The sequence below is a fragment of the Zeus faber genome (assembly GCF_960531495.2).
Source record: "Zeus faber genome assembly, chromosome: 3".
Taxonomy (NCBI): Eukaryota; Metazoa; Chordata; class Actinopteri; order Zeiformes; family Zeidae; genus Zeus; species Zeus faber.
In genome coordinates, this window is record NC_137190.1 from 15,693,708 (window position 1) to 15,708,781 (window position 15,074).

Genomic DNA, 15,074 nt, shown 5'->3' on the forward strand with positions numbered 1-15,074 from the left:
CTGCGAGGTCACCTGAAGCTCAGACGGGAGACCGGGGGACAAGGGAAGATTGTGAGGACATTTCCAATTTTTTTTTTTAGTTGTTTTTTTTTTTTAGTTTTTTTTTACCGTTCGTTGCGCCAACATAATTTCAAAAACCCGCCGTGAAAAGGCAGCGCCAGCGGCTCACCCCGGGAACAGGACGGCACTGGGATGTAAAATCCTTGGCTTTGTGCCTCTGTCTGATTTCCGCGTTCCACTGTCGACGCTAGCTTAGCTGGTGTTGCTTTAGCTTGTCGGAGCGTAGAGCTAACGCGAGCGGTTTAGGACACCGACGTCGAGGAAACGCCTATAGTAACCACACGGTTAACTGACATGGGAATAAAACGTGCGTTGGTTACCGCGTCCGCTGCAGTTAGCTCGGCAACTTCGAAGCCAACGTTTTCCAGCTAACGGGGAGACTACGACTGTCAGCCGCAGAAGCCTGTGCCAAGGTGGCCTGTCTAATAACTCGTAATACAAAGTTGTTTATCCAGACATCATTTGACAGTGTACAAACAGTTTGTGTATCCGTCTGAGAAATATGCAGAACATACAAAATGTGATTCTAAGCGTAGGATACATTTAATTTAAAGACTATCGCTCAGTGGGAGTGTGGTTGCTTAGTGGCTGTGGGTATTGTTATAAATATAGATTGGGGGTTTCTGTACAGGAGTGATAAATATGAATACAATGGATGACAGCTGACAGCGCCTCACATGAGTAATCAATGCCGATATGATACAGGATCAATGATGAACTGGAACAGTCAGATCCATAACAAAAAATCAGAAAGTTAGTTCATGGGAATTACATTTTCAACCTCCTCCTAAAAACGACCTATTTTGAGTGTTTACTGGTTCGTTGACTGTACACCAAGCTTTAGGTTTTGTTTTTGTTCTTGTTCTTTCCTTTTTCAGGCTTATTGTCCATTTTATATACGTTTTCTATTTTTAGCTGAGTTTTAGTTCCCCAGGTCCCAGGGATAAATTCTCTATCTGTCTATCTATCGTAATACATGCAGATCCCAAACAGCCTTTAAAAATTAATTATATTCTCAGGCAATACTGTGATAACTGGTGTTTTGAATGTGTGCTCCAGGAGGGATGTCTTTGAATGAGGAGGGCTATGTTGTGAGGATCAGAGGTCTCCCCTGGTCTTGCACCCAGGAGGAAGTGGCCAGCTTCTTTTCTGGTTAGAGCATGCCCGCCCATACACACATGCAGAGCAAACCCAGAAAAACACTTCTGTCAAACTTCACCTGTTATCTAATGCAATAACAGTAGAGTTTTTGCTGTGTAAGACCACTTATGTATCTCATAAAACAAGAGAATTGCCTTTTTGGCTAATATTCTATTACACAAGATGTATATTATCTGCTGTCCTTTACATTTTATACTCTACATCGCTCCCATTAGTTGCGCTGTGAATTATAAGTTGATACAGTTTCACTTTTTTTTTTTTCATTTTAAGAATTCGGATCTTTGACATACATTTTCAAGATTATGATAATTGTCCATGAATAAGTACCAACCCATGTGTGCTTGTCTTTAGACTGTGACATCGTGGGAGAGGTAAACGGGGTGTGTTTCACCTTCTCTAAAGAAGGCCGCCCCAGTGGAGAAGCATTTGTTGAGCTGAAAACAGCCGAGGACTTCAAGAATGCCATTGCTAAAGATCGCAAATATATGGGACATCGATACATAGAAGGTAGGTCCAGTGCACTCTGTGGTGTTAATGTTTTGATGTGGTGGGGGAGTCCAAATTGTAGAGGGAGTCTGGAAGACCTCCCCCAGATATTCTTCCTGCATTCCGTCAAACTGTTCTGCATTCTGGTGATTTTCTTTTTTTTTTTTTTTTATATGCATGGAATCACAAAATAATTAACCAACAGCGAATCAACTTCCCTGTTGACCCAAGCTCATACAGGTAAAGCCTATGTTTGAGAAATGCTGGAATACATAACTTGTAGTGACTTTTAGAATGAATGAATGATGCTTAGGATTTTAGCCTTTTTCTTCAGCACAAATACTAGGCCCCTTTCACACATGCAGTCTTTCCCAGCAATGCTCTGAAAACATTCCTGCATGCGGTCATGTGTGAATGGGAGCAGGGATCGATATTTCGGAAAATCTGTTCTGGCAATTTCCCACCTCGAGAACATTTCTGGGAAAAATGCCGGGATGGCTTTGTTGTGAATGGAATCAGTACCATTGCCAGAACAAGCATGTTGCCAAATACAGTATCGGCAAAGCCTAAATAGTGGGTTCTTACGAATATTTATTTTGTTAAAATATTTTTAAAATTATTTGTTTTCGGGTAGGGTTAGAGTTATTGCGCTGGGCGCTCCTCCGCCCAGTCCATTGATCATATATTTACTCAATTATATATTTATATATTTATTGCCTTGATTATTTACTTCAGGATTAATTTCATTGGCATATATATTTTTATTTGTGTGCTACATCCACATGTGTCCTCTTTGTGCATGCAAGCTAATGAGCTATGTCCATGCATCGCTCTGCGCTTAGCTGCTCCATCTGTCGCTCTCCGGCGCAGGGTGTGACCGGGACTGCTCAGGGTGACTTCTGCTGGGCTGTCCCTTGGTCCATCTATTCCGGCATTATCATGGCATGTGTGAAAAGACGCAAGAGGGAAATTTTCCTTAATGTAGATGCATGTGTAAATAGTGAAACTCACTAGCTGTGCTGGAAAGGTTATCGAAGTAATATACTGGAAACTGTCTGAAAAGGGCTCTACGCTATCACAAATACTACTAGGTTACACCCTAGAAACCTAGCGGAATGAAATTCTGCAAACTCTTGCAGAAAGTCTGCAAAATTGTTGGTGCTGCAATGTATGTGTTACTGGTAGATTAGTGACTGTGCTATTAATGTTCTTGTTTGTTTTTGAATGCTTGCTACTTTTTGCTACTTAAATTGTTGTTTTGGGACAGCTCCAATACTGCTTCAACTGACTACATGTAAAACAGTGATGAAAAGTTTGGCTCTTTTTGGAGATTCTGCTCTTCACGAGTGACTCAGTAGAAAGATATGTTAAATTTTCCGACTACGGTCATTTGATTCAGTTGGTATAACGAGAGTGAGAAGAGTCCGTTCAGCTGTGCATCAGTTGTGAATGGAGAAGAATCATTTAATTCTGCCAATTTATTATGATGGCATGCAAATTTAAATCAGTCATGCTTAAATCAGTTTTAATCAGTTGGTATGAATTATGCCAAATGTTTCTTATTTTTTCCGAGGTACCTTTTCTCTGATTAATTGCATCCTCAGTAATTACTTTATTTGTTTAGAAGATTTACTCGCTCTCTCGCGCCCACTCGCTGAGCTCACTGGGCACCTGCGGGGCTTGAGGTGTATGCATGACTCATGGCTCTTCTCGTTCCAAATTAGTTGAGGGTTCATTGCCTCTGCTTTAGGCGCGGATGTGACTCGCGACTCATGGCTAATTCTAACAATTTTTTTTGCTACGAACAAATTTGTGGCAGTTTCGCCTGCCACATGCCATCGGGAGGCGTTTTCAGGCCCCCCCGACACAGACACGGGCGATGGGGTTGAAAAGTACCAGTTTTATCTTAGAGAGTGGAGAAGGTGGAATAGGCTTGGAGCAGATGGAAAACATATCATGACAGAGGCTCCCAAGACAGACCCAAGAACAGGTGTGGCTGCTTAAACCACACCACAAAAACGTTTGAGTCTGGCATCGCTGATGTAAAAGCCATTGATTGTTGGTTGTAATATCTCTTTGGTACACTGGGTGGCAGATTCACCCATTTGCTCTGCATTTTCTCTCAGACACCTGGTGGTCTAAGCATTTAATCTGGAGTCTGCAATGACTCATTGATTTGATAGTAGTGATGGGAGTTACGGCTCTTTGAAGGGAACCGGATCTTATGGCTCCGTTCGTTTCCAAGAGTCATTCTGAAGAAAGGCCGTTCGTTCATTTTTTCTTGTTTTATGTGTGTGTTGCTAATCTGCGCATTGGCAAATTACATCAATAACATGTGAAAATATATGATACTCTACCTAAGTATGTTTTTTTTATTTCGTTTGCATGTATTTATTTATTTAGATAATATTTAAGAATTTCCCCAATAAAAAATAAATAAAACAAGTATAATACTGAGTTATTTTCCACACATAAATAATAATAGTCAAATAACTTATTGAAATAAAACCTCAGTTTTATCAAAGTAATACCATCTGAACCTTTGCGCTAAAGACCTGTGTGTGTGTGTGTGTGTGTGTGTGTGTGTGTGTGTGTGTGTGTGTGTGTGTGTGTGTGTGTGTGTGTGTGTGTGTGTGTGTGTGTGTGTGTGTGTGTGTGTGTGTGTGTGTGTGTGTGTGCGCCTTTGCTTTGTGAACCTGACATGACAATGGGTGCGCTCATTTTCGGTCAGGGCACCTCCAGCGAGGGAGCAGCATAGGCTATTTCTTAAATAGAGGGGGCGGCATTTTCTGGGTGAAGGAGACGGCAACTTAAGCAAATAGCACAACATAGTTCTCTGTAAAACTTGGCAAAAAAAGAGGGTCAATGTGTGCTGGTTTCACGGGGCAGCGCTGAAACTTACAAACCAACCAAAGTGATAAGATAAGACTAAATTAATCCCTGGCACCTTTTTGGAATGATTTGCATTGCTGGTTATTTCCTAAATCTGACAATTTCTCTGAATTGACAAAAGGGAATGTGATTTTTGGTATATTTGTGAAACATGGGTCACATGACTTTAACTGACATAATTATTCTTGGAAAATTATTTTTACAGAAGAATAGATGAGAAAGCACAACCACATTTCTATATATTTCACAAGGAGCCATGTCATTATTTGTTATTACTGAAGTGAATCTAGAAGAATGCTCAAACTCTGTAATTTAATAGAGGTACTTAAACTTACAGAGAACCCCTAGGACTTCTCCCTTTTTACCTTTTTTTTAAAATTGATTTTATTACTATTATTTTTAAAATCTTAATTTATTTCCCCTCGTTTGTTTTATATGTGATTGTTATATCATCATATAACAATCACATATAAAACATAACAATCACATATAAAACAAACGAGGGGAAATAAATTCACTGTTTAAAATTAAAGTACTGTTTAAAATTGTTCAATGCCATACGTGTTCGTAAAGAGCTTTGAAATTTCACAAGTTTCAATAAAGATTCCTTTAAAAAAAAAAAAAAGAATAATTTAATCCCTGGCGGAAATTCAGTGACGTAACACGTCACAGACTGCGGCGTCAGATGCGTCTGACGTCACAAACGCGTTATCGTCGTTCGAGACGGGCTCCCAACGCGCCTGTGCGGGGGCCGCTGTGTTTGTTTGGAGTCGCTCTCCTTCCTGTAACGATGGATTTCTCACCTGAAGGATGTTCCGAGTCCCCCGGTGAGCAACGAACACGGACGCGTCGCAGAAAAGACCGAAAGTGTCCCCGTTCGGAAAGTGCGCTTGTTCCCTGCGCCGACGGATCCTCGTTAACGGGGAGGCGTCCGGACCGGGTTTTGTTTTGCGCCTTCCGCTCTGCTTTGTCCGATCGCTCGCGTTTGCAGGTTTTCGGTCGTTCTCGGTTTTCGGCATTAGTCCACGTTGTGTATTCGTGCATATTGTGTTTTTCATCTGTGCAGCGTCACCTTCACGCTACATCTGAAACGGGAGCGTTTCAGCCCGCGGTTTATTTACCTGTGGTAAATACTCACGTTCTGAGATCTACTCACCCGTTACTTCCTTTTACTGACAGGACGCGGGTGCCTACAAGAACCTACCTTCCCACCTCCTGACTGGAGTTAGGATTTAACACAGTGTAATAACTATGTTGTTGTTTTTTTTTAAAGGTTTATGTTGTGTGAGGATTTACCTTACCAGCGGAAAGTCATGATGGCTGCCTTTAGTGCGTGGTTTTTAAATTGCGTAATTCTAAGGACGTATATATTGGGTTGGGGACCGGGGACCAATTACAAGTGTCCACCGCTGGTCAGACGACGATGTTCCGCATGTTTTTGGTGGTAACCGATGCGACATGGAGGAAACCCCATGTGAGCCACGGGGAGAACATGCAAACTCCCCACAGAAAGGCCCCCCCCCCCCCAGGCACCCAGGACCTTCTTGCTGTGACAGATAACGGTGGCACCGTGCATTGCACTGCTGCCACCGTTATCTGTCCTGTGTGAAGGAAATTAAAACTACCATGGGGGGAAAAACTGAATTTGGTATTACGTAATTAATTTAATTTAGTATTTACTCCTTACATTTTTACCGTTATTCCTGGTTCTGATCTGCCTGTGTTGCTGTTTTATTATTATTTTTTTTCCATCAGTGTTCAAGTCTAACCGCAGTGAGATGGACTGGGTGCTGAAGCGCAGTGGTCCTGCTGACTACGATGGGTGCAGTGGGTGCATGCTGAGACTCCGGGGCCTGCCCTTCGGCTGCAGCAAGGAGGAGATCTTACAGTTCTTCTCAGGTACTGATGCAAGCAAGCCCTCAGACCGTCACCCAGCTTTGTATTTCCCTTCTGTTTGTCTGACTGTCCTGATAGGTGCAGGCAGGTACAGACCATCTGATGTGCATTTTTTCCAAGTATTGTGAGCCAAATAATACTCTTTAAACAATTGGAGAAAAAACATGATGATTTGGAGGAGACTCATGATAAATAAACAATCTGTAATCCAATACATATTTATCACCTATGTTCCAAATTTATTTATTTTTATCCACTTGTAAATAGTACACAAATCAAATACAGTGTTAAAGGACCTGACCAAATGGAGTTTTCTAGCTCACCATTTTCCTGATGATGGCTCACATTTTTAGATGAAAGTTTTTTTACTTTTAGAAAATTAAAACAATATGATGAGAGCCTCACCTAAGAAGAATCTCTTTGGTGGCCTTTGCACATACAGTATGTGGTATGTTAGAAGTACTTAATGGTGCCTTCATTTGTTTTTTAAAGCAGTGGCACATCTACCTTTCAAAGGGAATTAAACACAAACCAGACAAATGTCACAGAAACGTAGACTACAGGAATTAGTATATGCTCATCATTTTGTGGAGGGATAATGTTGCCACTTTCTGAAATCTGAAATATACAACATTATTCCCTCAAGTCACACTGTTCTCCATGCGACTTGTCTCATTTTCATTTGCCATTCTTGCTGTAGGTGTTGTTTTGCGTCTCCTTTTCCCCAACATTTCCATATTTTGTGTTCCTTAAGCTCAGTGTATGTTTTTAGTATGTTTTCCTAGTATTAATTTACTGCGTTGTTAAGCATGACCTTGTTATTTTATATATGATCCCAGTTGCATACAATTATATGATGCAGTTAATATGATGTTCATGGATTATAAATGGTTTACTACCTGAGGAGGAATGGGGTTGGACTGGTCTAGGCTGTGGGGAAGTGGTCCCAGGACATTGATCTGGTGCTTTTGTGAGATACAGGTCTTTGTCATCCTTGGGCAGTCATTATCTGAGGGATCTCAGGGAATACGACTTGATTTAATCTCTGTCCCAAACAAATGTAAATAAGCACACGCACAGAAATCTCTTCAGGGCAATTCATGTATTCTATAAATTTGTGCATTTTTTCACACTAAGAGTATAAAGATGTGGATCGTTTCATAACAAAAACCGGAGGTCACTGATATACTCATTTTCAATCAACTCCTGTACTTTTCAACCAAACTGTTTGTTCAGAATATGTAAATTTGTGTCAAGTGAATAAATAGTAGTGGTTTTCACTCTCTAGTCTCTTATGTACCTGAACTAAAACAATTTTGGAAGTGAAATTTTTGTAAACTTGCTATTTTTTCTACGACTAAATTACATTTTTCAGAATTATTATATCCACAGAGTGTTATCCTACCATCTGCCTGCCACATCTGTGTGTAGTCATTAAAAGGCCTCTCTGTAAGTGCCATGGTAGACTGTAACGAGCTTTACTGCCTTGGACGAGGCCACACTTCACATTGTATTCCCGCTTCACAAGTTCACAAATGCCTGGCTTTGGCCTTTTTTTCACCTCCACCTGAGATGACAAACAATATGATTGAATTGTCTTGGATTTGGCGTTTATTGACTGCCTAATATTATATACTGATCATTTGACGCGTTTTATGTGCTGCCATTGTACTGGTACCATTTGTCTTAACATTCTCGTGTCAGTTGCGTACCCTTTATACATTAAAAAAGCACGACTATGTAACATAATTATTACTCTAAATTAGCCACTCAAAACCACACAACAAAGTCTGCCCTGTCCATCCATTGCACTCCTAACTCCAAGCCGGTGTTTGTCTTTGGGGCCACTTCCTCATGCAGCACTTAAACACTTTTACTCCAGTTTTCTGTGATGCCCCTTTTAACTCAAGTCGTTTATTATTCAGTCATTTGTTGTGTGTTAGCTGTTTTCATATTTGATGTGTACAGTATAAGTTCCAGTGAAACAGTGGGCTTTCTATCTACAGTATATATTATCCATCTATCTACCTACCTATCTATGTATTTATGTGTGCTTGGGTTGAAGGGTTGAGAATCGTGCCAAATGGGATTACTCTTCCAGTGGACTACCAGGGGAGGAGCACAGGGGAAGCCTTCGTGCAGTTTGCCTCAAAGGAGATAGCAGAAAAGGCTCTGGGGAAACACAAGGAAAGAATAGGGCACAGGTGGGACGGAGGGGAAAGGGATGGGATGGGAAGAGTGGGGATGAATTTCTCTTGTAGTTAATACTGGGTTTATAGTAATGATGGTGTAATTATAGTCCTGGGGGGTTATTACTCATGTTACAGTATGGATAAATAACTGAGGGTTTTGTGCTATTGCAGAAATCATAATTAATAGGTTGTTTATTAAAAGTACTCATGATGCACTGTTGATTGGGTTGGTTGGATTAGTTATTTCTTATTGTGTATGGGATGGGTCTCATAATAATAATAATAATAATAATAATAATACTAGATGTAGGTTTTATGTATTTAATCTTTTAACATCAAGATCCTAATAATATTCAGATTTTTACTGATGGGTGTTAAAATATGGGGTTTCTGTTTAATTTGGGGAGGGGGATACATTAGCACACGTTTGAGTAAGCTGAGTGATTAACATGAATTCTGCTAGTTATGAATCAAACAGATCATTTAGTTGAAAAGGGAATAATTGTAGAGTAACAGTCATTGAAACCCTTATTCAGCTAAAGGCAAACCCTGCAAAGCTGCGCTGGTTTAAAAGTAAAGCCACCAATGATTCAATTAGCAGATAAGAATGTGTTTGACTGGGTCTTAATTCCAATTTGATTTTACCCCAAATTCCTGATTCCCAGGGTCTGGCTCAGGCTGTGCTAAGTTCCCCTTGTGGCATTAAAAAACCAGCGGACATAATACAAATAACTCGACATCGTAGACATGGAAACACATTTTATCACTTGCCCTCAGACAGTTGTGTCTAAATTAGAATGACTTGGTCATTTGTTGGTAGTGTGTTGAGCTCAACTAACCCCAAATTAATGGTTCATTTAGGCTTTTTGTTTGTTGTGTCTATGAATTACAGATCTTTGTGTAAAGCATTAGCCAAGCCATTTTGGGATAACCTAACTGTCACTTTCTCCCCATGGGGCTCTGCTACTCCAGGTACATAGAGATTTTTAAGAGCAGCCGTAATGAGATCAGAGCCTACTATGAACTGCCCCGGCGTGCGATGGTAGGCCAGCGGCCAGGACCCTACGATAGACCTATGATGGGGGGCCCCAGAGGAGGCTTCTTTGGTCCGGGGCCCAGCCGTGGAGGGGTTCTGATGGAGACCATGAGGAGCGGAGGAGGCTATGGAGGAGGTGAATAGTTACTAACATAAACAGTTTGCCTGTTTGACTTGACCATTTCATTTAGCTAATAACACTAATCAATGCCAGCGTTTCAAGTTGATTTTTTCCATTGCTCTCGCTACGTCTCTACCTCTACGGGTCTCCTGCGTCCAGGTTACGGTGGCTTTGACAACTACAATGGCTTCAACAATTACTGTTTTTGCAACGGCGTGTTTGATGAGAGGGCGAGAGGAGAAAGGGGAGGAAGAGGTAAGGACTCTTTAATTTTCCAGTAGATGGCTTGCGAAACCCCAAATAAAGTAGCTTGATCTCCAGTTATTATTTTATTAGCTAAGCAATATTTCTTCCACTATTAAAATTGGTTGGAAAGGCCTATTATTCAAGCGCTAATATTATGTTGCATTTTATATGTACTTATGGGTCTAGGTTTGGGTTGGTATGTGCATTATAGCGGCTTGTCTCACAAAGCACAATATATTGATAAGCTTACTTTAATTGTAACTTAACCTACCAGAGTAAGAGGTGTGCAGCTTTTTTTTGCCAAATTTAGTAGGTGGGGGGGCTTACGCACGGGTCGGCAGCTCCGATCAGAAAGATCTTTTCTCTAAACAAAGCAAATAAAAACTCTAGATGTATTTACTGCTGTTGCGGAGTAGATCGCTCCTGAAAAAACTCAGCCCGCATTCTCACAGCCCGCTGGCAAATTCCATGTGGCTCGGTGCGTTCCGCGAGCCGGTGGTTGGGAACCTCTGCACTTAAGGACATTCTGTCGGTGATGGTCGGGTTTATTTCCACTTCCATCGCCACATCTCAAGATTCAAGAGGTTTATTTGTCACATACATATACATACATTCATACATACTGTATATGCAGTGAAATGTCATTGCAACGCACCCGGAGATTATGCACAATAAATTCTAAACTGAACACAATAGCTACCTTATTTCTACCTAACTTACTAACTGAACTAACTGATTCCTAAAAGGTAATGCAGTTAGTAAATAGAATAATTTGAAATAAAATAAGACTTAAAAAAGTAATACCGGGGGTACAAAATAGAAATAAAGGGAATAGACCAGTGTTTATGGGATAGGCTATTTGTATATACAGATATGCAGTAAAGTGCAGGTGAATAAAGTGAGGTAGTGTTTTTAGATGTACAGTTATACAACAGTATGGCACAGCAATACAGTAACACGGATAGAACAGCAGCAATACAGTGCAGTATGCAGTAACCCAGTACAGTGATACAGTATGCGGTACAGTATGCTACATACAGTACAGTAAGGTAGTGGAGTCTATGTGTGTGTCTCAGTGAGGACCCCTGGTGAGGTCAGCATTGACAGTTCTTATGGCTTGTGGGGAAAAAACTCTGTCTCAGTCTCTGTTCTCGCTGTGTGACTGCGGAGGCGCTTGCCTGATCGCAGCAGCTGGAACAGTCCGTTGTTGGGGTGGTGAGGATCCTTCATGATCCTACGGGCTCTGCTACTACACCTCCTGGTGTATAAGTCCTGCAGGGAGGGGAGGGTACTTTCAGTGGTACGTTCGGCTGAACGCATCAGCCTCTGCAGGGTCCGCCTGTCCTGAGAAGTATAGTTCCCAACCCAGGCGGTGATGTTGCCTGTCAGGATGCTCTCCACCGCGCCACAGTAGAAGGATCCTCACCGAGACCCTGACTCTGACACCACGTGTGGAATTACTGGATGTTCTCTTCAAAGGCGCAATCTCCCTTGTACACACTGTGAGACGCCGGAGGAGAGGGAGACGCGCTGGTTGCGTCATGAGTCTCCACCGACACAAACTTGGCACCGTTACCGGAATATTTCTCTCGAATGTGCGTTCACTGTAAGACAAACTGGATGAGCTTATCCTGAACGTTATTGCTCATCACATGTAGCTTGATCTGCTAATGTTAGCCTATTTATAATTTTTTATCTATTTTTTTATTTATGAAACAATACACAATTGAATGGCAATTTCAGAATTCGAATAGATAATTTTTTGAATATTCAAATTATATTCGAATTTCGTGACTGCAGCCGTAAGTTATATATCGTAAACATCATTGGTCGTCTGAGAACAGTCCGAAAAGTTGTGGAATCTGCGCCTTGTGATTGTATGCGGGGACGTTTTACGAACTTCTATTGCTGCAATAGGATGGCTGTTCGTGTTGTCTTTGTAGGAAGAGGGAAACGGACTCTGTCTAAAAATGAATCACTATTGTGAAAATGATGGAGATTGTTTTATTGCCCAGCCCTGAAGGAGAGCTACATTCTAGGTTTAATAATTGTTTTTCCAAAATATAATGTTTAGTAATATTTTAACTTCATTACAATAGGACGGGTCAGTGATGATCAATTGTAACCCAACATCTCTCCCCGTTTCAAGCAATACAGCCCCGGCAGGAAAACCTTGATCAACGTAGACCGTTCTTAACCGCGGTCGTAATGAAGTTCACTTTGCCGGGGACCCTGTCTATGTTGATCACTTTGTGAGACAAGCCCCAGATGCGAGTTGTGGATTATAAATTGGATAATTTGTGTGTGCGTCCATCTAGGAATGGGAGGCCATGGACACAGTGGGGGAGTTGAAAGTGGTTCAGGCTTCCACAGCGGCCATTTTGTCCATATGAGGGGCCTGCCCTTCCGTGCCACAGAGGGAGACATTGCTAAAGTGAGAACAACGTCACGCTGCTCTGGTCCTCAGACAAAGATTCTCAGCAGGACTTCCACATTCTTCATTTTTTTGTTTTTACTATTGAGTTCTGCTTTGTGTTTTTTAGTTCTTCTCTCCATTGAGTCCGCTGAGGGTGCACATCGACGTCGCTCCCAACGGCAAGTCGACCGGGGAGGCTGATGTGGAGTTCCGCTCCCACGAAGATGCGGTGGCGGCCATGTCCAAGGACAAGAACCACATGCGTACGTCTCTCTCTCTCTCTCTCTCTCTCTCTCTCTCTCTCTCTCTCTCTCTCTCTCTCTCTCTCTCTCTCTCTCTCTCTCTCTCTCTCTCTCTCTCTCTCTCTCTCTCTCTCTCTCTCTCTCTCTCTCTCTCTCTCTCTCTCTCTCTCTCTCTCTCTCTCTCTCTCTCTCGGTTGATCGGCCCAAACGGTCGTCCGCTTGGATGATCAAGCTCCGCTTTGGAGCGAATGATTGACTAAAGCGTTCCACGATCTTTGAGAGGCTTGGAAAAGCGGAGCAGGGATCCAAGTGCGTTTCTAAAGCCCCCTCCAGACCAAACATCACGATCAATTGTGTAAACCAACACGAACCTTGACCAGCTCTCATCCAACTGATTTTTATCTTTGTTTCCACAGAACACCGATATATTGAACTTTTCCTCAACTCGACGTCCAGCGGAGCAGCAGAAATGAGTATGTTTCTTCTTTTGTTGTTTCACTTAAAAAAAAAAAAAAAAAAAAAAAAAAAAGAAACCAGTGGTGCGTTCAGGCAGTTAGAGCTCCAACTGACCTTAGAAATGGCAATACTTTTATGCGATTAATGTTAAAAATAAATGGTCTCCTGGTCTTAAATCATTATATGTAAACCACAGGGCCCCAGAATACTATGAAATTTTAAGCGAACTTATTTTGAAATTAGTAGGTTTTTATTTCCTAAGATGTTTCATCATTTTAGCAAATAGTTAAGTTATAATAAAAGGAGTACTTCAAGTGTTCTTCTTCTCATATTATAGATTGTATTCGGTCATGGAACATCTAAAATGTCACCGTAGGTGTCCTGCTTTGACAGTAATTCATCTCTGTGTTGCCTCTTACTCCAGGTCGTGGTGGTTACTATGGTAACTCAGGAGGCTCGCGCAGTGGGCTGCGTGGTGCGTTCTGATGGCTCTTCCAGAACACCCTGATAATGTTTCCCGCGGGACCTCGGTTAGTCTTCAAGCTCCTCAGTGCAGTCTTGCTAATCTGGAGTCACTGACTAAACAGAGGTGTTTGACTTTTTAGGTGACAGCTTTAGCCTGAGGTTTTGAACTTGGAAACATTTACTGGAATTCTAATTGGATCCACATTAAATTATATTGGTCGGAAGCATCCAAGGTAAAGAAATAGACATGTTTTATTTATCATTATTTGTAATTATATGGGATATACATTTTTACATTGAAATTGTTGGTAAATGCAGCCATTTCGGTCACTCGTCACATTTCAGTGACGATGAAATCAAGTGGGTGGTTACTTTTGAAGAAATAACCACTTGGATGCTTACAGCAACAAATTTGGTTTTTACCAAGAACAATGTATTCAGATAATTGGTTTATTAAGGTCGTAACGATGGGATCTTGATCAAAAATGACAATTTCCTTTACAACATCACCATTCGCTTATTTAGAAGTTATTGACCATAATTGTTCTCAAATTTCAGAAGACGTAGAAAAAAGGTTTGCGTCTCAGTTTAGCCTAAAACACTCATGTCACCTTTAAGGGGTTTCTGTGGGGGAAGTAGAGGACAGTTCTGGTTTGTAGAATAACTTGAAAATAGAAGGTGGGGTGTACTTCTAAATGTGTTAAAAAGAAAAATAGTAAATTAACAAGTTCTGCCTCTCACTAGAGACTAGTCATCTGCCATGATGAGCCATAGAGGTTTTTAATATAAGGGATAAAATAAATACAGGTTTTGGAGACAGTTTCCTATTATGCATTTAGAATTTCCGGGTGACATTTCTGAACACAACAACGCCCAAGACCAACTTTGTATAAAGTACGTTGTTTCGGCCCCAGTAGTGATTCTAGGTCAGCTTGCCTGCATTGAAACTTGATGAACTGGAGTCAGTGTTTTCTATATGAATGTTTTCACATGTTCATTAAAGAAAAGTCACCTTTCCATTCTGAAAGAGTGGAAATAAGTCTATATTTGAGCTGTGAAACAGCTGTTGTACATTTTGCTTATTAAATTTTATATTTAATTCTCTGTTCTTGCCCCTGACTGTCATTGTTCCTTTTTTGGAGATAGTGGAAGTCATTTTTCTGACCAAAAAAAAAAAAGGGGGGAAACTGGTACAGTTGTGACATTATCCAGTTGTTTACCCAAGTAGGTAATACGCTGCTTTAGCGACTGATTTAAAACAAAAGTAATTTAATTTGGTCACTGCGGGATCTGGATGCTCTCACAGTCTCTTAGAATGGAGCTTTTCTGCCATTTCCTGGTCACGCTGTTCTCGTAGATTAAACAAATTTACCCTCAGATGGCTTCGTTCTAATCAGCTATGAGC

The 15,074-nt window shown here is 41.2% G+C and overlaps 1 protein-coding gene across 3 annotated transcripts; it reads left to right on the forward strand.

The window, feature by feature from the left end:
• Nucleotides 1-39: 39 nt before the first annotated feature.
• On the forward strand, nt 40-14,773 carry hnrnph3 (heterogeneous nuclear ribonucleoprotein H3 (2H9)). Of its 3 annotated transcripts, XM_079998059.1 has the most exons (11): nt 252-473; nt 1,120-1,212; nt 1,573-1,728; nt 6,355-6,498; nt 8,561-8,699; nt 9,660-9,859; nt 10,004-10,099; nt 12,409-12,524; nt 12,634-12,769; nt 13,165-13,221; nt 13,629-14,773. In XM_079998059.1, exons 2-11 carry the CDS (start codon nt 1,125-1,127, stop codon nt 13,688-13,690), a joined length of 1,194 nt encoding a protein of 397 aa, XP_079854185.1. In that variant the 5' UTR covers nt 252-473; nt 1,120-1,124; the 3' UTR covers nt 13,691-14,773. The 3 variants fall into 3 exon arrangements, with proteins under 3 accessions (XP_079854187.1, XP_079854185.1, XP_079854186.1); XM_079998061.1 differs by lacking the exons at nt 252-473; nt 1,120-1,212 and adding an exon at nt 40-51; XM_079998060.1 differs by lacking the exon at nt 10,004-10,099.
• The last annotated feature ends 301 nt before the right edge of the window (nt 14,774-15,074 follow it).